Genomic DNA, 25,459 nt, shown 5'->3' on the forward strand with positions numbered 1-25,459 from the left:
CGAACACCCAAACTCGTGACTGGTTTTTTTAGTCGGGTTCGTATGCGTTTATGCAGGATTCGTCACCTAATACGATGTTGTATACAGCATTTGAGGATCCTGCGTGGAATCTTTCGAGAGTTCTGAAGCACCAAGTAACGTGAGCCGCTTTTTGCTCTTCACAGAGCAAATGCGGTATCCATCGGGAAAACAAATTTCTTATACCTAATTGTTCATGCAAGATTATTTGTATTTGACTCATGCCAACGTCTAAAGTTGCCTGAATTTCGCTGTATGTCACATGTTGATCTTCCTCAAACAGCTTACGCACAGCATCAACGTTTTCTTTGGTGACTGCAGTTTTTGGACGACCTTGACGGGGATCATCACTGAGCTTGACACGTCCACGTTGAAATTCAGCAAACCAGCGATAAATTGTGGTTTTGGATGGGGATTCATCACCAAATGCAGAAATCATCCGGTCAACACACTGTTTTTGTGTTAAACTACTTCGAAAGTCATAATAAATAATCGCTCTAGAACTTTCTCCAGTCAATTCCATTTTCTCAACGACTAAACAAGTTTGAAAAGACCTTGTGACAAGACCGAGAATCTTATTGTAAATAAATAAATGGTATTCGATTATTAAAACCAAGGAGTTTTCAATTAAAAAAAAATTAATATGACAGGAACTGTGGAAATATTCCATTCCCGATACTTTTAGTGCAGCCCTCGTATTATAAGTAGCTAAAATTAAGTTTGTTTCTTACATCCGGAGAAAGGTAGAAAGATATAAGGATTCTTTTTAGTAATTTATTTTATACTATTCATTCAATTTGATTTATGAACGACGGGGGACACATCAAAAGAAAAACAAAATTGTTGTATTTATTTAATTCCGCGCATATTCATATGAATTATTCACCTCTTAAACCTTCTCTGGACTTCCACAAATAATTCAAGACCAAAATTAGCCAAATCGGTCCAGCCGTTCTCAAGTTTTAGCGAGACTAACGAACAGCAATTCATTTTTATATATACAGATGTTCAGAACAACGTCTGTCGGGTCAGCTAGTTAGGATATAAAATGGCGCTTCATTATTCTAATCCATTTCTGTCTTGAATATATTATATAACAGAACATAAGTGTCAAAGTATTGAGTACTCGAGCGTCGTGTTATAACTTATAATGAGTTATCGTAATTAGATCCGTTTATATATTATGTTACGTTGGCTAGCAACACCGTCTCGGATTTTATATACATAGCGATCTGGTATGTCTCGACATTTTGATGTTTAAATAAGGAATGTTCCAAACAATATGTTATGTTTTTAAAGTGATAACCCTGACTTCTAGGATTAATACACAAATAAAATTTGAAAAACAAAATTTTATGAACGATGCGGGATTCGAACCCACGACCTCCGGCGTTCCGTGCTGGTGCTCTAACCAATTGAGCTAACCGTTCGAGTACCGCCTCGTTATAAAATTCTGTTTGCTTTGTTCAACTCTCAGGTTGTGGCTTCATCTACAGGATCTACTTTACAGTTGAAAACCTGCTCAACCCCAATATTTGCATATAAGGAAATTGACTTGAGATGTCGCCCTTGTAAATCTAAATAATATGTTATGTTTTTAAAGTGATAACCCTCACTTCTAGGATTAATACACAACCTGAGAGTTGAACAAAGCAAACAGAATTTTATAACGAGGCGGTACTCGAATCCCGCATCGTTCATAAAATTTTGTTTTTCAAATTTTATTTGTGTAGGAATGTTCCAGTTTCGAGATGAGACTTTACGTCATGTTGCTTAAATCTTTCATATTGTTATAATCACTGTAGACATATAACAGTTTCGACTTTTATTCTATTCTATTCTTCCTACTATGGCTCCTGTGGAAGGTATACCACAAGTTTGCCAATGTCACGTTAAGGTAGACCACCAAGCTTAGAGAATTTTGTATTCTAATTTGATTGCATAATAGATTTTCTTAATGACACCACGGACTGGGAATAAAGCGAACACCCTCAGGCTCTTTAATTATAAATTAATATCGTACGATATCACATTGTAATCCATATTTTATATTAAAAAAAAAGCCCGCTGAGTTTCTTGCGCCCATTCGTCTCAGGTCTGAGGCAGTCTCTTTTGAATGGGTGGTAGTTTTTGACGTTCAATAAGTGATTTTAAATCCTGTTTTGAATAAAATTATTTGAATTTGAATTGGTAGTGATCGGTGCTAAAGATTGAAATAAATTTTATTTTCAGTTTCGACTTATGAAGAAATTTGACGGTATTCGAGCAAACTATAATTAATTGAATTATTCGAGTCGTTGAAAGTTGAAGTTGATTTTACCACGCATTCGAAAGATAGCTTCAGATCTGAGAATAACGAGCGCAAGAACTCCAATTTATTAATTGAATTGCTTATGCTATAGTTATACTGTATATGTTACCGGCCAAACCCGATTTTAGGACAAAAGGGTTTTTCCTAGGCCAAATCAGTTCATCCCTTAGGCGATACGATAAACCGGTACAGACTAGGTTGACTAGTTTCTCCTATAGGTCTTTGGACAAACCCAAAATGAAAAATGAATAAGTACACCTCAGGTTAAACTGGTTTGGCCTAATCTATAGGTTAGACTAGCGGGTTTAGTCGGTAACATATATATTAAATTGAAAATAGATTATACTATAGTAACCTTTACTACACAAAGGTTTAGTAAAAATCTTTGAATTTAAAAGCATACACATCGCTTAAAGATAACTCAGAAGATAAACTAACCCGACTTAGCCGAGTAGCAGATATGGCAAAATTTTGATCCAAGTACTATAGTAGGACAGTTACAATTTCTTGAAAATTCTTTAATATGCATATCAATGTATACATATCCTATTATAAAGATATCATAAATATTTTATTTCGTAGGTAAATTGCATTACACTTGAAATATGTCATTTTTTCATACAGCTCGTACATTACATACAGTTCTTTAGAGGAGAACGAGAATGAAACTCTCTCTGAGTCTGACTAAACTGAGACTTTTCAAAACAAAATGGAATTATGTTCTTATTTTCAATTAAATTTACAGATCATTTCATTTTCAATATATGCAAAGTGATGCATCAAAATACTCGAACGTCAATTACTAAATGCCAAATGTATGTGAAAAAAATGTAAATGAATAATTAAAAAGATAGTTATAGTTATTGAGTACATACTTAAAGTACAATTGCAGAGGATGCATCAATCCACACATACCGTAAATAAAATAACGGCATTATGCGAGCATTTTACTAGCTATTATATAAAGAATATGTAATAACTTTAATTAAAAAAATAAAAGAAATAAAAACATGAAGCAGATTTCCCGGTAGTAGCGCCCGTTCACGAGCATGACGCATGGGCCAGCCATCGCCTCCCTCGAGCATATTTTAGGGAAGGGAAAGACCCGCCCCACGTCGCCGCCATAAGTAGTGGCATTAAGCGAGCACTCGGCATCGTCAATGCCTGTGGCGAGAATTCTACCTAATAACAAAAGATATTGTTTTCATCGACATAATATTTATAGCGATACTGACTAAAATGCCTTTACTTACAATTTGACCATTTTGTTAAAATTTACATAAAATAACTCATAATAATATTGAGAGTCCACAGTCAATAGGTTAATCTATACATTTAATTATTCTCTTGGACCTAAGTTGAAGTAGGTACTGTACTTGGGCATAAGCTCGTACAATTAAAATGATACTCTCAAATTCCATTTGATATCTCTCGTAATTAGCGATACAGTGACAAAGGTATCGTTGTGGACAGATGCACAATACAATGAATGTTCGATATAATGCGGTATTGAGCCGGGTCGGTGTCCAATGCCGCGAGGTCCGCTGGCTCAGATGGCAGACCACCGCTGTGATGAGATAACCGATGACCGTTATAATGTACCATCAGCGGCAAAAGTAGATTTTAATTCTAGTGCTATTTCATTTTAATTTGATAAAGGACTATAACCTAACTTTGATATTGATTGTACTTCGGTAATCTGAGAACATATCCTAATACGTACGTCCAAAAATTAAATAATTGCGAAATCCGTAGGTCACACTAAAACTTAAAAAAACAACATGTTATATTTTTTTTATGAAAATAAGGGACGAGACGAGTAACACGTTCAGCTGATGTTTACTGATACGCCCTACCCATTACAATGCAGTGCCGCTCAGGATTCTTGAAAAACCCAAAAATTCTGAGCGGCACTACAATTGCGCTAGTGCTCCTTGCGTCGACCTTGAGACATGAGATGTTAAGTCTCATTTACCCAGTAATTTCACAAGCTACGGCGCCCTTCAGACCGAAACACAGTAATGTTTAAAAATTACTGCTTCATGGCAGAAATAGGCGCCGTTGTGGTACCCATAATCCAGCCGGCTTCCTGTGCAAAGGAACCTCTCACTGGTAAACAAAAATATTATGTTTATTGCTTTTCAAAATACTCTCCTTTACATTTAAAACATTTTTTCATGCGATCGAACCATTTTATAAAACAGGAGGACCATAGATCTGAAGACATGTTTTCTACGTGCTGATTGTACGCTATCGCTGCTTCTTCGGAATTGGTAAAAGTGAAACCTCTCCTCCAATCCTTGATTTTGGGGAAAATACAGAGATCACAGAGTGCTAGGTCGGGGCTATGTGCAGGATGGGTGATGGATGGTTTTATTGACACACTTTTTACACAAATTATCTTGCCCCAAGTTAAGCATATATAGCCTGTGTTATGGGTTACAAGACAATGATACATTTAATACAATATACTTACTTTAACATACATAAATTCATATAAACATACATAAACACATTTAAACATCCATGACTCGGGAACAAACATCCATATTCATCATATAAATGCTTGCACCTACCGGGATTCGAACCCGGGACCTCTAGCTTAGTAGGTAGGATCGCTAACCACTGGGCTATACAGGTGCTGTAAGCCGTGTGTGAAGAAGCGTTGTCATGATGTAGGGAACGCGGCTATTTGGTCGTCTTTCGCGAATTTTTTTTTAACACCCTGGTTAAACAAATGGTAGAGTACCACTTGGCATTAACACTCTTTTGATCTTCAAGTGGAATTGTGCAGATGGGACTCGTAGCTGAGAAAAAAAAGTGATAATGTTTTTACCAAACGTTTCTCGCCTTTTGTTGGCCTGTGGGCCTACCATGAACTCTTATTGCGATTCAATTGACAACTTAAAGTGAACTGCTTTGCTATTTAATCTTAATTTTAAGATTTCTCGTTTTCTAGATTGTGATTTAGGGTAATTTTCTATCTATATTTTGAAATAGAAAAATATGACAATTTTTTAAACCATATCTCAACTTATTACATTTTGGCCCTGAAATCCCCGTCTCCTTTATTTCGTTCATTCTTCATAAGCGATCCAAACGCCATTCAGTAAAAGGAACCTCGTGGTACGAATTTAATCGATTCAGTTTAGGTACCTAAATCACATTGCTAACTAAAAGTTGATGAAAGGCCTTCTGTTCTCATTTTCAAACACCCATTCACAAGATTGCCGTTTTTTTTCGGGTTCAAAATAATAAATCCTTGTTTCGGCTCTTGTGACAATGTCATAAACAGAATAAGAATATCCGTGGTCGAACTTCATTAAAATCTGTGAGCACCATTTCACGCAAGCCCGCTTCTGCTCCGCTGTCAGTTCATAAGGGATCCAACTAGAAAAAAGTATCTGAACTTTCAATTCTTCGTGTAAAATTTTCTGAATTTGGCTCATACCAATCCCCAATAGTCCTCGTATTGTCTCATAGTAACATTTACCACACACGTTAAATTTTTAACAATTCTTTTGAATAACGTAAAACATATGTTTTCAACATTTTCTGGGATCTTGTTGTGAAACCATATAAGAACATCGCCTCACAAAAGACTTACTAACTCAACTTGCCGAGTTTTAGCCTATGTATATTTAATTATAATTATATTAATTAATTAATATTAGTTGTAACCTATTAATAACTATGTGATAAAGTAACTAAGTAATTACCGGTTAAGGAATGCAACAGTTTGCTGTCATTTCATTGAGGAATAATTGCTCGTTCTATTAATTAATTCTCTTGGAAAATGATTCACAAACAATAATATTGTTAATGATGATAATGAATATTTGCTAACAAACGTATGGTTAGCGAAACCTGATTGAACAGTGTTATATGGGAAATTAATAAATACGGCGCCTATTTCTGCCGTGAAGCAGTAATGTGTAAGCATTATTGTGTTTCTGTCTGAAGGGCGCCGTAGCTAGTGATATTACTGGACAAATGAGACTTAACTTCTTATGTCTCAAGGTGACGAGCACAGTTGTAGTGCCATTCAGAATTGATGGGGTTTTTCAAGATTCCTGAGCGGCACTGCATTGTAATGCGCAGAACGTCCTATTCGTCTCGTCCGTTATTGTAATTAAAAAAAACGTAATTAGTTTTTCTGTATCATCGTTGATATTAATAAATGATTCCATGTTGCAGAGACACAAGATGTACGCGTTCCGGTACTGGGGCTGCGAGTTGCTGTGTCTCATCAACATTGTGCTGCAGATGTGGATGATGGACAGCTTCTTCAACGGGGAGTTCTTCTCCTACGGGATCAGAGTGTTGGGCTACAGTGAGATTGCCCAGGAAGATCGGTAAGTATTAAAATTATTTCAAATTTTCTAGAATAACATTAAATTAAGGCTACCATTACGTGGAAGTGTACAAAGAATACTGGCAGCATTTCCGCGTTGGATAGATAGGCTGATCCGTTGACTGAAATAGCTGCCAGTACTTGGGTTTTCAGTAGCGCTATTGAGGAGCATATGTATTAAATTTTGTACATTATTCGGGCCTCTGGGCCTCACGGGCCAAAGTCTCGACATCAAACGGCACAAAGATGTAAGACTCACTGAGACAATTTTATTTTAGATATTCATCAAATTGTTGGTTAAAAAAATTTATTGAATTAGGCGTTACTTTGCGGAAATCCATAATTATACAAATGATTTCTTTAGTGTTAATTCCGCCAATATTTGTTTTTAAAACAATTCGACACGTGTTTCGCCTCTACACGAGGCATCCTCAGGACGTGTTGTCTCGCCAAAATCTGGCACAAGACAAAAACAAATATTGTCGGAATTAACACTAAAGAAAACTTAAATCATTTGTGTAAATTGTTGGTTGTTCAAATGGTACAACAGGTTTTATCTATACTAATATTCTACAGAGGTAAAGGGTAAAGTTTGTGAGTTTGAAGGGGTAATTTTTCATCTACTGAAACAAATTTGAAAATTCTGTTACCAGAATTATTTGTTTATTGTATAGGCTATATACTCGAAAAATTACATGAACTAATTTGGTTACACTATTAACAGCTGGTCTATTAAAGAAGTCTTCTTAATTTTAATACTTTCTTTCTAATTCAAACAATAAATTTAAATTTTTCCCTTGTTTAGGCGAACTATTTGCATTAAGGTATAACATGACCTGATATTTAGAGCGTTAAGTATTATTAGCCAATATACCATCTGTGGAAGTCTGTCCCGAAACAACAGTTAGTGGAAACGCCCCTTAATGTGCATTTCGATAGTATGTCATAATTTTTCCTGATAAGAGAGAATGCGTACTGTATTAAAATACTTCTAATCATTTAGCAATACTTATATTGTTGCTTGCAATAAATACTGTTTTGTACTCAATTACTGAATGACATGTTTCCGGGACGATACGACATGGGTACCTTCAAAAAAAGCGCGTACACCTTCCTTAAAGGCCGGCAACGCTCTTGTGATTCCTCTGGTGTTGCAAGAGGATGTGGGCGGCGGTGATCACTTAACACCAGGTGACCTGTACTGGGAAATGAAACTAGTGGGAGGCTCCTTTGTACCGGATACCGGCTAGATTATGGGTACCACAACGGCGCTTATTTCTACCGTGAAGGAGTAATGTGTAAGCATTAATGTGTTTCGGTCTGAAGGGCACCGTAGCTAGTGAAATTACTGGCTAAATAAGACTTGACAACTTATGTCTCAAAGTGATGCAGTTGTAGTGCCGCTCTGAATTTATGAGTTTTTCAATAATCCTGAGCGGCACTACATTGTCATGAGCAGGGTGTATCAATTACCATCAGCTGAACGTCCTGCTAGTCTCGTCCCTTATTTTCATTTGAAAAAAAAAGTAGAGCACCAATTTAAGGATTATTCTCATGGTCATGGTAACATCATACAACATAAACAATCTGTTGGTACCAAATTTTATAACTCCATTATTATATTTACAGATACGACCCAATGATCTACGTGTTCCCGAGGGTCACCAAGTGCACGTTCCACAAGTTTGGTCCTTCAGGCAGTATCCAGACCCACGATAGCCTGTGCATCCTGCCGCTCAACATCGTCAACGAGAAGACCTATATCTTCATCTGGTTTTGGTACATCATACTGGCAGTCATACTCGTCTTGCTTGTCTTATACAGGTGAATATAGACTTTAAGGTTGAGCAGTTAAGTTTAAATTACATTGCGAAAATATTTTACTTATATTAACATTGTCACCGAAAGGACAAATATATTGTTACTGTTGGTTAAAACTTAGTATACATTAAACTCGTAGCACGAATTATGAGGAAAAAAAGTATTGTGTTTGATAGAGCTTTAGTCCACGATTATAATGCTACCATTCTTATTACAAGGAAATGCACCGTTCCAGAGAAAAAAGCATTATAACCTAACTTCAAATTATGACATTTTTAAGAGTTGGGACATTTTTATAGGGACGAAAGAAATGGAAACGCCTAGAATTCGTTTCTGGTAATGTTGTAATAACTGTTCTAACATAACCTTACCTAATCGATTTTTATAAATTATAGTTGATAGAGCTTTGGTAAAGTGCTACTAATCTTAAATATAAATAAATATTGACACACTTTTTACACAAATTATCTTGCCCCAAGTTAAGCATATATAAGCCTGTGTTATAGGTTACAAGACAATGATATATTTAATACAATATACTTACTTAAACATACATAAATACATTTAAACATCCATGACTCGGAAACAAACATCCATATTCATCATATAAATGCTTGTACCTACCGGGATTCGAACCCGGGACCTCTAGCTTATTAGGTAGGATCGCTAACCACTCGGCTATACAGCTCGTCAATCTTATTACAAGGTGATGCACAGTTTTCAAGAAAATAAATAAATAACGAAAAAAAATTAAAACATCTATAGGGTTGTAGACGGTTAAAACATGTAAATAAAACATAGAACATTCACGCAAATACGATAGAAACGGAATATAGTATATAAACATTATAGGAAAACGAAACAAACATTAAAGGAAATATAAGAAAAATAATTATTGTTTTTTTTTTATCTGTTTTACAACTCTGGGTTCTAGCCTTTTTAGTCTAAAAATTATAATTGATGAATAGTCTACTCTATCCCAGACTATTTTTTACGTTTCATTTTACTGTTTTTCATTTATAATTGACAGTTATTAGCAAGTTTTTAGCCTCCCGGTGACATAACAGCGCTCATCTACAGTTTTATTTACGTGATTTACCCGTTAGAATTTTTTTGGTTATTTTCTTCAAAACGGTGCTTTACCTTGTAATAAGAGTGGTATCATTATAATCGTGGACTAAAGCTCTATCAACTACAATATTTTTTACCTCCTAATTCGAGCTACGGGATACTAAGTCCAATCCCCACTGGTCCTGGTTTATAATTTTCGTTATTCAAATACAAATTCAAATATTTTTATTCAAAATAGGATGTGACATCACTTATTGAAAGTCACCCATTCCAAAATGAATGCCTCAGGCCTGAGACGAACGCGCGCAAAAAACTCAGCTGCCTTTTTTTTTCATCAAAAAATATGTTTACAAAGTAATATGGTACAATTAAACTTATTATTTAATAGCTTGAGGGCGGTCTCTCCATTCCCATTCTGTGGTATCATTAAGAAAGTATTGCAAGTGTAACTCTCCCAATATGGAGGATATCTCTTAAAATCAAATCGCTGTTATATACATATCAATACCTCCGTTCCAAAGTCAACAAGTCTGTAATTAACCAGTGGTAGGCTCCTCTGCACAGGCAGCTGGCTAGATTTTGGGTACCACAACCACACCAGCGCCTATTTCTGCCGTGAAGCAGTTATGTGTAAACATTACCGTGTTTAGGTCTGAAGGGCGCTGTAGCTAGTGAAATGGGCAAATGAGACTTAAAATCTTATGTCTTAAGGTGACGAGCACAATTGTAGTGCCGCTCAGATTTTGGGTTTTTCAAAAATCCTAAGCGGCACTGCATTGTAATGGGTAGAGCGTATCAATTACCATCAGCTGAACTTCCTGCTCGTCTCGTTCCTAAATAATCGTCATTAAAATACAATTCTAATTGTATTCGTTTTTGTCTTTGGAACCCTCTTCTGAATGAAATTATTCCTTTTAACATTACTGGAGGTTCTTTTAAATTTGTAAAAATAATTCAGTAAAAGCGAAGGAAGTTGTAAACTGTCCTTCCGATAAGATGATGTGAGACGAAATGACACACGTAGAGACGTTTATTATGAACCTGCCATATAACTAAAACTGTGAACGTAACTACATCGGCCTTACAAATAAACTTGGTATAAATCTATACCTGAGAATAAACCAAGAATATATGCAAAATGTTGACTGTATCGCTGACAACACTGTCAATACAATGACAATTCTGAAGTTTCCCGAATGTCAAGCAGCCTTGCAAATAAACGCGGGAAACTTTATACGTCCGAATAAACCAAACATTAGCAAAGAGTCTATTTGTAAAGTAGTGTGTAGATTTACGTCGATATTAATATCTAAAGATTCTACAGGATGTTCAATTTTTTCAATTCAATCCAATTTATTTATTAAGATATTGTTTAATTATATAATAATAATACAAGTCTTACTTAAAAGCTAGTTAACAATGTGCCTGAACTAGTAAACCTGTGTGTTAGGCGCTAAGAGCTTATATTAAAACTAAATAATCACTAAAAAGAGAAACTTAATAAAGTAAAAAGGTACAAATGAATGTACAGGTTAACCCCCTTATTCATAATAGTCTCCTTACTTAAAGCATTGCTAATTCTCACTCTGTCTTCTTCTATTGACCTAAGTCAGAATGAGAAAAAACACTCCTTAGCGGCTGTTTAAAGTTAGCGGACGATTATGAATAAGGGGGTTAATATATAAGTACTGTCTACATACTTACTACGTAAGTCGGTACTGGCAAGGAGCCGATCTAATTCCTAGCCAACAGATATGTTTGAAGCGTTTAAGCAAAAAGCAGTCATATATCGTGAACTATAATGTCAAATAATGTCAAAATGTCAAAACAATGTCTTCAATGACTATTAGCTAATACAAATAAAAAACTCTTAAGAACTCGTTAATATTTTCAGACTGATTATAATCTGCTTGCCGTCGGTGCGTCCCCGGCTGCTGCAGGCGCGCTCTGACTCCATCTCGCGCAAGTCAGCGGAGATCGTGTCTCGAGAGCTGGACATCGGGGACTGGTGGCTCATGTACATGATCGCCAGGAATATGGACCCGATCATATACAAGTACTAACCATTCATATCACTATCAGATAACACATCTCTACTAGTTCCTAACTCTTGTTCCCAGCGCTATACATAATATTTGAAGTTATACTTCTTTAGGTGCGTTATGAAAAAATGATGAGAGTGAAATTTTAAGATGCGCGCGCATCACTGTAACACAAAAGTAACAGATTGAAGTTGGTCCCTAAAATTTTGTGATGTTTGCGTCATTCGTTTTTTTTTTTTGGTTTCTTCGTCCATTATTAGGACAGGCAAAGGGTTCAAGCCCATACAGCCGTATTCATTATTTAATGTTCTCTCTAAAAACGTAGAATAGCACGAGGAATAAATCATTTTAATGATTTTTGCTTCGTTAGGCCAAAGAAGTATAATTTCTTGCGTGCATACATAAGTACACACACACACAATTACAATAAGGGACGAGACGAGCAGGAAGTTCAGCTGATGGTAATTGAAACGACCTGTCCAGTACAATGCAGGATTTTTGAAAAACCTAATAATTCTGAGCGCCACCACAATTGGACGTAGTTAAGCAGAATGGACTCAATCCACACAAAGGCACTTTTGTGTTATAGGCATTTGAAGTTTCACTTATAAGGATCTTCTCCAAAATCCAAAAAAAACCGTTTCCGTGAATATTTACTGTACTTTCCCCGGGGCATAAAAAGAATAGGGTAGTCCCAGGCCCATGGGTGTCGTAAGAGGCGACTAAGGGCTTTTTAGAAGTGGGAGAGTCACGCTGCCGTCTTTTGACGTTAGCACAATCGGGCCAGACTCGTACGGGTTAAGTACCACACTCGCACAGAATACCGGCGTGAAGTAGCGGCCTAGTGCCGCTATATTTCGTATAGGTTAGTGTCGAGGACCGGAGGCCATTAATTTCCCTTCGGATGATCCTAGTGCCTGCGCCGTTGCAGTAGCCGATGTGATACTACAGGGCATGGATATTTTTATACCAAGCTCTGTAGTACCGATCGGTGGCAGATCACAGCCCTGGTTCGATGCATCAGTTAAAGCAGCATCTGACTGCAAAAAACAGGCGTATCGAACTAGGGTTGCGGCGCTGGGCACAAAGGATCCGAGCTGCATAGTTCTTAAGAGGAAATACAACCGTGCTTCCAGATTTTTTAAGCGGCAAATCGCCCGTGCAAAGTCAAAACACGTCGTCAAAATCGGCGGGAAGCTTTCCAGTTACCCGTCCGGAACACGCAAGTTCTGGTCGTTGTCGAAAGCTGCTCTTGGTAACTTCAGCCGGCCGTCCATGCCGCCGATGCACATGAGGAATGACACCCTGGCCCATACGGCAAAAGTGAAAGCCGATCTCCTGTGCGCTCTTTTCGCCTCCAACTCGACAGCGTCGTCAGAGCTCTATGCCTGAAGTACAGTTCAGACAGAAAACTGTTAGGCGAGCTCTTTTTTCGTTGGACGTCAGGAAGTCGAGCGGGCCGGATGGCATTTCTCCAATCGTGCTTAGAACGTGTGCCTGAGTTGACGCCGGTGCTAACGCGTTTATTCCGGCACTCCTATTCCAAAGGCGTAGTCCCTGACTCATGGAAGTCAGCCCTTGTCCATCCGATCCAAAAAAAAAAGGAGACAGTTCGGATCCGGCAAACTACAGGCCTATTGCTATTACCTCCCTGCTCTCCAAAATCATGGAGAGCATAATTAGCCGTCAGCTCTTGGTATACCTAGAGGGTCACCAGTTGATCAACGACCGACAATACGGCTTTCGCCATGGTCGGTCGGCAGGTGATCTTCTGGTATACCTAACACATAGATGGGCTGCGGCTATTGAAAGCAAGGGGGAAGGCCTGGCAGTTAGCCTGGATATAGCGAAGGCCTTTGATCGTGTATGGCACAAGGCGCTCCTCTCTAAACTTTCATCATTTGGGCTTCCCGAGAGCTTGTGCAAGTGGACCTCCAGCTTCCTTACTGGGCGCAGCTTACAGGTCGTTGTCGACGGACATTGCTCGAACCCGAAGCCCGTGATTGCTGGAGTGCCCCAAGGCTGTGTGCTATCTCCTACGCTGTTTCTTCTGCATATCAATGATATGTTGGACGCCTCCAATATTCATTGCTATGCAGATGACACTGGTGATGCCGTATACACGGGCCATGCAGGTCTCTCTCGGGAAATCGTCGACCAGTGCCGGGAGAAACTTGTGTCTTCTATCGAGTCCTCTCTTGAGAAGGTCGCGGAATGGGGTAAATTGAACCTTGTCCAATTTTACCCCCAGAAAACTCAAGTTTGCGCGTTTACCACTAAAAAAACCCCATTTCTCGTATCACCGCTCTTCGAGAACACTACCCTAAAAGCTTCGCCTAGTATCGGAATACTGGGTCTCGAAATCTCGAGCGATTGCCAATTCCGTGGCCATCTGGAGGGCAAAGCCAAATTGGCTTCAAAGAAACTGGGCGTCATTAATAGAGCACGGCAATACTTCAAACCGGCCCACATTCTAGCGCTGCATAAAGCGCAGGTCTGGCCACACATAGAGTATTGCTGTCATCTCTGGTCTGGCGCACCCTAGTATCAGCTCGATCCATTTGACCGCGTGCAACGCAGAGCAGCTCGAATTGTCGGGGACCCAGTACTCTGTGTACGGCCTGATCACTTGGCGTTGCGTAGAGACGTCGCTTCATTGTGTGTCTTCTACCGCATTTATCACGGGGAGTGTTCCGAAGAGCTGTTTAACCTAATTCCTGCCGCCGAATTCCACCTTCGCATGACACGCCACAAGTTAGGATATCATCCTCACCATCTGGATGTGCGGCGGTCCTCCACAGTGCGGTTTTCAAGGAGCTTTCTTCCACGTACTACAAAGCTGTGGAATGAACTGCCTTGTGCGGTGTTTCCGGGACGATACGACATGGGTACCTTTATAAAAAGCGCGTACACCTTCCGTAAAGGCCGGCAAAGCTCCTGTGATTCCTCTGGTGTTGCAAGAGAGTGTGGGCGGCGGTGATCACTTAACAACAGGTGACCCGTAGGCTCGTTTGCCCTCCTATTCTATAAAAAAAAACAAATATTTTAAAAATAGCGTTTTCACTACATGGCAGTTTCACCTTCAGAAGTACGATGGCATACCTGACTCTATTTTGACCAAAGTGTGGTTTGAGTCCTTTCGTCCAATTGCGCTCGTTACCATGAGACATAAGATGTTAAGTCTCATTTGCCCAGTAATTTTCAGACTGAAACACAGTAATGTTTACACATTACTGCTTCACGGTAGAAAAAGAACGTTGTAGTACCCATAATCTAGCCTGCATTCTGTGCAAAGAAGCCTCCCACTGTTAAATGCCCTTAGTTGCCTCTTACGACTCCTTTGGGCCTCGTATTTTAGTTCGGGAAACTTCAAAGTCAAAGTTAATTTCAAATATACTTTATTCAATTTGAATTAAACTAAGCGCTTTTGAATCATCACTATAAATATTTATCTAATTTTCGTAACATTTCGTGACCTTTTAACTTTCAAGTTGTTGTAATGTACTTACGCCAATTAAGAAAAATATAGCATTTTCATAAGAGTTCTTTCAATAACAATGGAACCTGTTTCGTCACAATTATTATGAAATTTCACTATAGATCGAGATAAACATTTTGGTTCTGATTTTTAAGCCCGTTTTCTTTAGCTTAAGCAACTATTTTTAATCCGATTGCAAACAAAACAAATTGTTTTCAGGGAATTAATTAGAGATCTAATTGAAGATATAGGTGAGAAAGGCAGCCCAAGTGCGTGACGATTGAAACCGGGCGGGGACGCCTCTCATATCGCAGTCTTAGGCGTCTGACACAACCCTAAAGGTGCTTGTTCACTGTACCGCGACTTACCGCACCGTGCCGCACTGTACGGCTTGTACCGGTGGGTACTGCACAAGTTGAAACCTTTAGCTAGGCTAACTAGATAAATAATCCAACTCATGTCATCGCGGTCAAGAATAAAAATATAGTTAAATTAAATTTGTAACCAAAATTTTTGAAAAATACGGGACTCGAAACCGCGATCTCGGGTTCCGTCTTCCAACTTAGCCAATAGATTCACGTATTGTTCTGGTAAATATTGGTATGTCTAGTTCAACTCTCAGGTTGTGGCTCCATCTACAGGATCTACTTTACAGTTGATAACTTTGAGATTGTGTGACTGTATCCCGCATCATTGATAAATTTTGGTTACAGATTTAAATTAATTAATCCCAGCAGTGAGGGGTTCAAAATATAGTGTTATCAGTAATATGGCGCAGTTAGTTGGCCTTCTCTCAATGACTGTAACATAGTGTTGTAAGGCATTTGCAACAAAATAAAATACTTTTACAATCGCGTGTAACTACTGTAACCACCCGACTGCACACCTCAGGTGATTGACTGATTTGTTTGCATTGTGAATTAATGTATTACCCCCTTATTCATAATAGTCTTCGAACTTAAAGCATTGCTAATTCTCACTCTGTCTTCTTCTATTGACCTAAGTCAGAATGAGAAAAAACACTCCTAAGCGGCTGTTTAAAGTTAGCGGACCATTATGAATAAGGGGGTTAGTCTATAATTTTGATGGGTTAAATAATAAGAGTTGAATTTAACCTAACGTATGTAAGCTTCATCAAGCAAGTGCCTTTCCCCATGCATTATACAGCGAATCAATTCTTCCAGGTATATTTAAGTTAGTTCTACTGACAAAGTCTATCAATATAATAAAGTTTTGTCTGTCTACCCGCTAGTTGCAGAATGCATCCTTGAAGTTAATGTTTCATTAAATATAATACCGCCACTTTCTTTTTCATTTTGACAGTCAAAGATAGCATGTCTGTCGGTATATAGAACTGCATTTTCGAATCTGTGTTTTGACACTTTTTCTTCTATATGCTATATATTTCCTTTATGCGGTATTCGCGGGACAGTGAGCAAGTACTTTTACATTATGTTATTACGCGTGAGTTTATACTATGTAATTTTGTTTATAAAATGCTATTGCATTTTAGATGATTTTTCCTAATAATATTTGTTTATTACTTTTATACGGTACCTTCAAATATTGATGTGATATTTAATGAACTGTATTGCGAAAAAACGCAGTAAACCTTAAACAATATAAATTTTGTGACAGTTCCAATGTTACGTCAGTTAACCATACATTGCTAGTTGATTATGACAATAATAGGAGTTTAGTTTAATCACCGCGCAATGTAATGCTCAAGTGATTTCATCACATCATTAGTACATCTAACGAATAATTTAAAATTGTAACCCATTTTCTTAGATAACTTACACGTTTAGATATACTGTGAATACGATGACGACCTGTTAACCTCTATATTCAGCAACGCACACTAAAACAAAGTGACTGACGTATTGCGAGTGTAATCGTAGCTGCAAGAAACCTGGCATGTTGTCATGCGACGCCTAACAGCTAGAGGCTGTCTAGACGTATAAATTATCTAAGCCATTTTGATTGTTTGCGATAGCATAAAGTTGTAGTATTTATAATATATATTAGGTAACAAATACTCAGTTCTTCGAGGGGTTTCAATAATAGCTAATAATGGTATTATATTATGAATTTAATGAACATATGAATCAATGACAAATTATCAATTTTTATTTGATCCTGTCTAATGACGTTCTATACATATAGTCAAATCACGTTGTATAAAAACAAAGCCGAAACATGCCATAAACTATACCTTATTAAGCTTCGACTGCTATATCTATACATTGCCGCGTTTACTCCAGTTGTTTAACATACTCTTGGACAATAAGCAGCAATGTAAAACGTTTATTGAGTTCAGGTTGCGTATGTTGAATTTTGAAACCCGATTCGGACAGTGATTCATGACTAAGGAGAAAAGTGTGCTTACATTGTCTTTAAGCACACTTTTCCCGCTCCACTGTCAGATTGCGAATAATATGTGCTTATACTTGTATATAACGTCATTACAATACGGAATGTAATATTTTAATTGAACCGTCGAGATTGTAGCAATTAGAGAATCTCTTAAAAGTATTGTAATTATTAAAACTTTACATGATTCCAATATTAAATTTACACTTAATTGTGCACATGACAATTTGAATTGTTTCAATCTAAAATCTAAAAAGAAACCGCCGTTCAATTAAAGTCTGGCTTTATCATAGGGTAAAATTATATCTACCCTCAAAATGAAATTTTTCTATACTAACATTTTTTGATTAAGATCTAAGTACTTGTTGATCTAAGGTTGTTATTTTAAAGAGCCTTTTAAGTAACTAAGCGATAAAAAATTGTGAACAATTTATGTCTCGTTCATTCCAAGGCATGAAAAAAGGACGGGTAGATACAATCGCATAAGCTAAGGTGTTGATTATTAACTTTCTTATTAGAAGATTTACAATGATTCTAAATATAAGGGACCTGATTTACTTATTTATATTTTAATGTGTTACAACATTTTATATTCCAATATCATTGCTTAGAGGCTTACAGTGCCTGCTTGTTGTAGAAGAAGACCCGTGTATAATGTAAACAAGGCTGAAGAATATTTCCAAAAATAACCTAATTCTGATGTTGTAGATACTGGCGATAGAAGTGAAAACTTACAATTTTGAGTATTAAAATTTGAAATTTCATAGTGATTATAAATAAATTATTTATTTTGAAAACTTATTTTGAATAATATATATTAATCAAACAAAAACACTATTTCAACAATGCACAATATATACACATTGAACTTTTCACTAAATCCATTCAATTTCCACATATAACTGCACTGATTTTGCATAAACGTCATATTAAAATTTACTACGTATAGTTTGACACTGACAGCTGTCAAAGTGTACGCTCTACTACTTATAGATTGACGCTGTCAAAGTATACACAGTTTTCGTCGCATTCAACCTGTCACATTCACAGTAACTATTTGAATAAGAAAGCGAGAAGGCTAAATAGTATATTACATACTCGGATAATTTATTCGTCTAGATAGAGCCTCTTGTTGCTATACAACCGATGAAAATAGGCCAGGTTTAGTACTTTAATGTGCGTGACAAGCTACCACGTGTTAAACTCGCGATTTGTATGTCACTTTGTGTTAGTGTGCGTGCATTGGTCAGAATAGAAGTTAACTGACATCGTCAAAATTTTTCAACGTTTTCATAGCTGTCATTGTCTATCTCATAGTTTCTCAACCTTATTTTGCTCACCGCCCACTTTGAGAACATGTTTTTTTCTAGAGTATTTTCGTGTATTTTTTTGCCTTTTTAGACTATATTTTTTAATCTATCCACGCCCCATCTGCGCCGTCTCAATGCCCCCTAATTTTCTTTGGGTCTTCTACTATCCCCCCGAAAGTCTCAAACGCCCACAAGGGGGCGTTATCGCCCACGTTGAGAACCTATGGTCTATCTAGACGTATAAATGATCTAAGATTACATATATATTACTTTGTGTATGTCTTCATTTCAGCCATACTTCAATAATAACCGGGAATTTCTGTTTGATGTTTTATTCATAGTATTTTTCTTGTCTAAAACGCAGGAATTGTAGGCCTCTAAACTGTGATATATGTGTGTTTTTACTGCTGAGTGCCAATATGTTGTACTGTATGGTGTATGTATCTATGTTAAAATGTATTATAATATTTGTAACAGAAAAGAAGCTATGTTAGTTATAACGCATTATTTCATAACGAAAAGCAAGGAAGGTTGTTTTTATTAAATTATCTGAATCAAATCTGTACAGGTAAATTACTTTTGAGACGTTTTTGCATTTGTGTGTGTGTGTGTGTGTGTGTGTGTGTGTGTGTGTACGTGTACGGTCAGCACATAAATAAATAAACCAATAATTTTACATTTTTGTATAATTTTTGCAGCCAGGTTCTTCATATGGAACTAATAATATTAAACGATATTAAAATAGTGAATATTGATACTAGACATATAAAAAAATATCTCCAACTCCATACATTTCGAAGTCTTTCTCATTTTCATCCGATGAATCATTTGTGTTAACTGTAATTTGTTCTGATATTATATCCGTGCCTTGAAATTTCTATATACATAAATAAAACAAATGCAAAAACGTCTCGAAAATAAATTTACCTATAGCTAGAAACTTGATCCGTCATTTATCTGATGCGTCATATCATTTCAATCAAGCTAGTTACTTTGAATGTGCCTTGTGGAAGACTGGATTACTATAAATGGCTTGATAGAATCATTATCTGTATATTTACCTGAGCTTTGTATAAACTTATAGCTGCTAGCCTTTAAATAACACGTAAAGGCAATATCGGAAACCTTTTTTTTATTTAGTGGCACGGGATGCAAGTCCATAGGCCAAATGTCGAAAATGCTCTTAGGTATTGTGAAGGGGAGCGGTGATCAATTACCAACAGGTCACTACAACTTTGGAATAAACAAAAAGCAGGCAGTTGTAAAGACTGCCGATAGAAGTGAAAACTTACAACTTTTTGTAATAAATTAGTAATTTCATAATGTTTAAAAACAATTAAATTATTAATTTCAATTTATTTAACAAAAAAACACTATTAAACAATGCACTTTATACACACATTGAATTTTCCATTAAATCTATTCAATTTTAGTTATAACTGCACTAATGTTGCAAAAACGTCAGATGTATAGCTACTGGTATACTGCTATAAGAATTTCGGTCACGAAAACTCACGAGATTTCAGTCACACAGAAAGTGTACCTACTAACCAGTAACTATACATATTTATATTTTTAATTATTTATTTATCGCGTGCACCAGTCGTGACCATGTCAGTGACGCGAACCCATAAGATTTCACTTCAAATTTACCTTAAGGGCAAACATTCGAAATAGATTCAAACCTCATGGGCGTGGCTTAACATTTTCAACTCAAGGTCAGGTTCACGAGATAGCAGATTGCGGACTGAGGCTCAAGGCTGTCCAAAAGCAATTTACGTCAGCGCCTTCGGTCAATATTATTATAGATTGATTGTGTGTAAGGCTCAGATTTCTAGAGCGTACTTAAACTTCGCTCAGACTTTACTCACGTGAAACAATACAAGCATAACCTTTTATATCGTTTTTTTTGTCAGCTGTAATTATACTGACCTTTGAGCTAAGACAGACGAATACAAACGTCAAGATCGTATTTTATTACAATCAGCAAAGTTTTACTTAAGTGAAGTCTGAGCAAAGCCTGAGTTTGCTCTAGAGATGTTAAGTATTTTGTAGTAAAATACAATACAATTCTAGTAAATTTTATTTTTAACTTCCAATACTGTTGTGTTATTTAGTTGTAAAACAGCGGCAAACATATCTCAAATGCCTACTTTGGTGTTTTCTTCTACAGAGATATTATTTTGAAACTTACTCATATTTTAATTCCTACGGTAACACCGTTACAAAAAATTATATTTAAACATGGCTTAGACACGTGTTTTATTAGACGGTGACCTAACTATAACAACATCAGTGACCGAACACTAACGACGCCTAAAATGGAGCTTATCTTGTTCTATTACGAAACAGTTTTTAGCTTGTATTTACAACTGGAACAAATCGGCAAAAAATTTACAACAGGATCGGAACGCAATTTTTGACAGCTGTCATCTATCTGTCATCATATAATCTAGATCTTGCATAAATTTGATCTATCCCTTAGACAAGCTTCTACTCGTGCTTAAATATAAGCAATGTCTAAAGATTGTTGAACGCTAAACAACAGAAAGACACTGACTTGTAATAGAACTATTTTAAAACAACTGTTTAACTATTTTGTAATGACACATTATATGTTCTTAAAAAATCATGTATCTAAAAACCGAACCTGTCATTAGAAAACATAATGAGAAAAAGTGAAAAATAATTTTAAAGGTAGGGCCTTAATGAAAATTGTTAGTATTAATATACTCGGAAGTCGGTTGTGTTCATAAAAGACAGATTTTTATATAATTAACATTATATTACGCGGTTACCTTATTATAAGCCTGTTGAAATTAATTGGTAAATATGACTTTGTAAATCAGCGGCCATTTTGAAAAATTTGTTACGCTAATTTGGTCTTTATGTGAGTGTGGTAGAGTTAAGAATTGACTGATGATGTGATTAAATTTAAGGTGTGTTTAAAATAATTTCAAATTCCAATAAATTAAGATGCTGGTTTGTTTGTAGTTATCTGTATATGGGTATTGCTTAAGTGCGGTTGACGAGTGAAAATATGAATTCTGTAGCATTTTTTTAATTACTGCTGCGGGATAATTAATCTGGAGGTCAATAATAAATTTCAAATAAATATGTGTTGTGTCTTAGATAATTTATACGTCTAGATAGACTGTGACAGTTATGAACACGTCGCAAAAAATAGCAGCGAACTGTTAACGTCTAGTTTCATCAACGCACGCACACTAAAACAAAGTGACATGCGTATTGCGAGTGTAAGTTTTAACTGCCAGGTTTATTACTCTGGTGTGCGTGACACACCAGAGTAGTAAACCTGGCCTCTTGCCATGCGTTTCCTAACTCTACCTCTCTAGGTAGAGTTACGTCTCTACGTATAAATTATCTACAACTTGATTTACATTGATCTAACAGTACTTAAAATTATGTAAATTATTGTTTCATTCAAAAAGATAATTATATTAGAAAAGATCTAACTATGATCTAGCTCCATTACTCTCATATAGTTTTATTGCAGTACAAATTCTCATCCTCCCTTCTAACGAACATTTTAGAAGCAAATAAAACTGTATACATATTGCTCAAAAAATGTGTGTTTCCTATTTTTTTTTATATTGAGTGTATTGACATCTTTTGACATCTTTTAATCGGTACCTATATTACATTATTTCAAATAAGTTCACACAAAATGGCTCTGAGTTTTTATTGGCTGTTTTCATGACGTCACAGTTTCTCTTGCACGCCATTGGACAAAATTTATTCAGGTGTCAGGTGTACAAAATGCTATTTTCGTTCTTGTATTTAGCCAGATTAAGATTCCAAAGTATAGATTAACAATTATGATAATTTATAAAGGTATTTAAGTAATTTCAGAAGTATTTATTAAATAAAAATACGCAATTTGAGCAATAATCTTTTTATATTCAGAACAGCAAAAGGCTACAGATTAATATGAAACGTCATTGATGAGTTCAAATTATAGAAGATAGATGGCGCATTGAGATCGGTGTTGCAATGAATTAACTTCAACAAATTTGTTCTGTAAATAACAGTTTTTTATGAATTTGTCAAAAATATTTCATAACATCAAGAATTATTTCGTAAAATATGCTCCCTGTTGTTATCATAAAATTGTTTCACAACAGAACTGTCAAACCGTGCTTCAATAAATGCTCGCAAAGAAAATATGTCCATACAAAAGAACTTTGAAAATAAAAATAATTATAGGTCTCAAATCGAATTAAAAACTATCCTCTCTCATGTTGGACTAAACTGCACTCCATGAAGTAATCCCCAATAAAATAAAAATTATCCGTTCATTAGTTTAGGAGTTCACTGGAAACAAACATCAGGACACTGGATATATATATATATATATATATATATATATTAATTAATATCATATTTTGGTAATAAGCAATAACTATAAATAGGAAAAATTTTATGGTTTCTGTTTTCGGATTATTTTCGTTGATGGAAAGGACATCTAATAAAAAACTTAACTAATAATACATTCCAAGATTCAAGATAAAGTTTTTCTAAAATAGCTGTGACAGTTAACAAGATTATAAACCTATTTTCTCAGATTAAGGATTGGTCTCCGCTGCGGTCCAAATAAATACCGCACTACCTAAGAACAACAGCTTTTTTAAATAACTTTATATTGAAGTGTGTGTTGGCCATTTGTAAAGATGCTTGTGTGCGTGGCATCTTGACACTCAACGGCTGCTTTCAAATTTTGTAACATACGCTTCGTGTTATTTTACATTGAAATTAATAAAATACAAAATACTGATGATATGTGATACGGTCAGTGTCTTTCTTATTTCTTGTAGTATTATTTTTACAAAGTTTTACAACGCAACCTTAGCAACGCAATTTTAGTTTCAATTCACATTGTTTGAGACTGGCTCGAGTACGCCCGCTTGGGCGTAGTATTAGTTGCCGCATTTTGCGACTACGCCTGCGCATCTAGTTGGAGCAGAGACCAATCGTTAATCTAAGATTATTTTATTGGACTATATGAAAATGAAGTAATAAAGTTTGTTTACTCTATGTAGGGTAACTAACTCATGACCGCGAAATAAATACTTTAAAATTTCAAAGTATAAGTAAGCAATTGCTACGATTTTAAACTATGATTCTATTGGATATTAAAACTTTAGCAGTAATCTCTGAACCCGAAAATATATTTTCAAAATATTTGGACCTACATAAAATCGATATGAACCAATCTCAGTATTTTCTTACAACTGCGCGGCGCGTTAAATCATTCTTAATCCAAATCGTACCACCGCGGTCAAATAGATGGCGCTCAAATGCAAAACAGGCTTTAACAATCTTGTATCAATAATACATACAATTTAAATAGCAGTTAAATGAATGTAGAATGAAATAGCCATAAAAGAAGTGTTTGTAATTTGAGTTAAATAAATTTGTGTAACCATAAAAAGGCATCTGTACAAAAATACTTTAAGAAGCATACTTATTTACCATTTTTGAAACTAAAACTGAAATTATCGCCGTATTTCTTTTTGGTAGGGATAATATATGTTATCCAGTCGGACAAGATTGTCATGTGGCGCGTACCTTGTAGCGGCCAGGGCTGTCACTCTTGCATTTATTTTAGTTAAATCAAGTTATGAATTTTTGTATCGTTAAGGTTGTATTTAGTGAATTATTTAACGAAAGAATTGTGAATGTATTCTTGAAATTATTTTTTGTAATATTAAGTTGAAAGTTATTATATGACTTTTTTTATAATGTGTTTTACTTAATTAAATCTTTAAGAAATAGTCATTTCTTCTTAGTTTCAGACTTTGACTGTGTAGCTGAGGTTGGTAAGTACTAAAGATTCAAATAATTACTCAATAATAATCCTGATTGGCACTACATTTTAATGGACAGGGCGTATCAGTTACCATCAGCTGAACATCCTGCTCGTCTTGGCATTGGCAAACAAAAGTCCATACATAATATTTATAGATATGTAAGTTACAATTTTACTTATCCTATATTAGTACTGTTTGTTCTTATCTATTAACTATTAGCAATGTCCCGCGGTTGGTGGAAAGTTTACTAAGTCGGCCTATAGATTTATTTTTGTTAACATTAAAGTTTTATTTAATTATTGCATTATTTTCTTTCGATTGACATTTAAATTCGTTATATCTTTTAAATAATATACCCGATTTTAATAATTATTTAAAAAGTCAAAACATGATCTATATTAATGTATTATTTTTAGGGATCCCTATTTTTTTTAATGTAATATAGCCTATGTCACTCAGTGAAGACGTAGCTTTCTAATGGTGATTTTTAAATTAGTCCAGTAATTTTTGTGTGAAAACATTACAAAGATACATACAAAAACAAATGTTTCTTTATAATATTAGTTTAGACTTAATATCATTTTATCAGGCCAGTAGCATGTTAATCCAGCGCCTCTATTAGATACAGTCCGATCTGGCAATCATCTTCAGGTTGCTGTTGTCACTGTTCCATGGACGCTTTAGTCGAAAGGCCCCTTTTTGCGAAATATATTAGGAATAATTTACATGTAGGATATTTCCTACCGGCGTGCGGGACCCTCGAGGCAGTCATGCTGTCGGTTGGCAATGCCTATCTATTCATCCCCGTCATATTTCTTTTATTGTTATTTTTTTATGTATTTATTTGATC

General features: G+C 35.8%; 1 protein-coding gene across 1 annotated transcript in view; it reads left to right on the plus strand.

Moving 5' to 3' along the window:
- Positions 1-24,541, plus strand: part of LOC126964542 (innexin inx1) — an 87,874-nt gene extending 63,333 nt beyond the window's left edge. The window contains exons 5-8 of the mRNA XM_050807734.1: positions 6,527-6,684; positions 8,313-8,507; positions 11,470-11,631; positions 15,315-24,541. Coding sequence (XP_050663691.1) covers positions 6,527-6,684; positions 8,313-8,507; positions 11,470-11,631; positions 15,315-15,372 — 573 coding nt within the window. The 3' untranslated portion in view covers positions 15,373-24,541. The remainder of the gene's footprint in view (positions 1-6,526; positions 6,685-8,312; positions 8,508-11,469; positions 11,632-15,314) is intronic.
- Positions 24,542-25,459: the final 918 nt, after the last annotated feature.

This window comes from Leptidea sinapis, chromosome 5 (genome assembly GCF_905404315.1).
Source record: "Leptidea sinapis chromosome 5, ilLepSina1.1, whole genome shotgun sequence".
In the NCBI taxonomy this organism is placed as follows: domain Eukaryota; kingdom Metazoa; phylum Arthropoda; class Insecta; order Lepidoptera; family Pieridae; genus Leptidea; species Leptidea sinapis.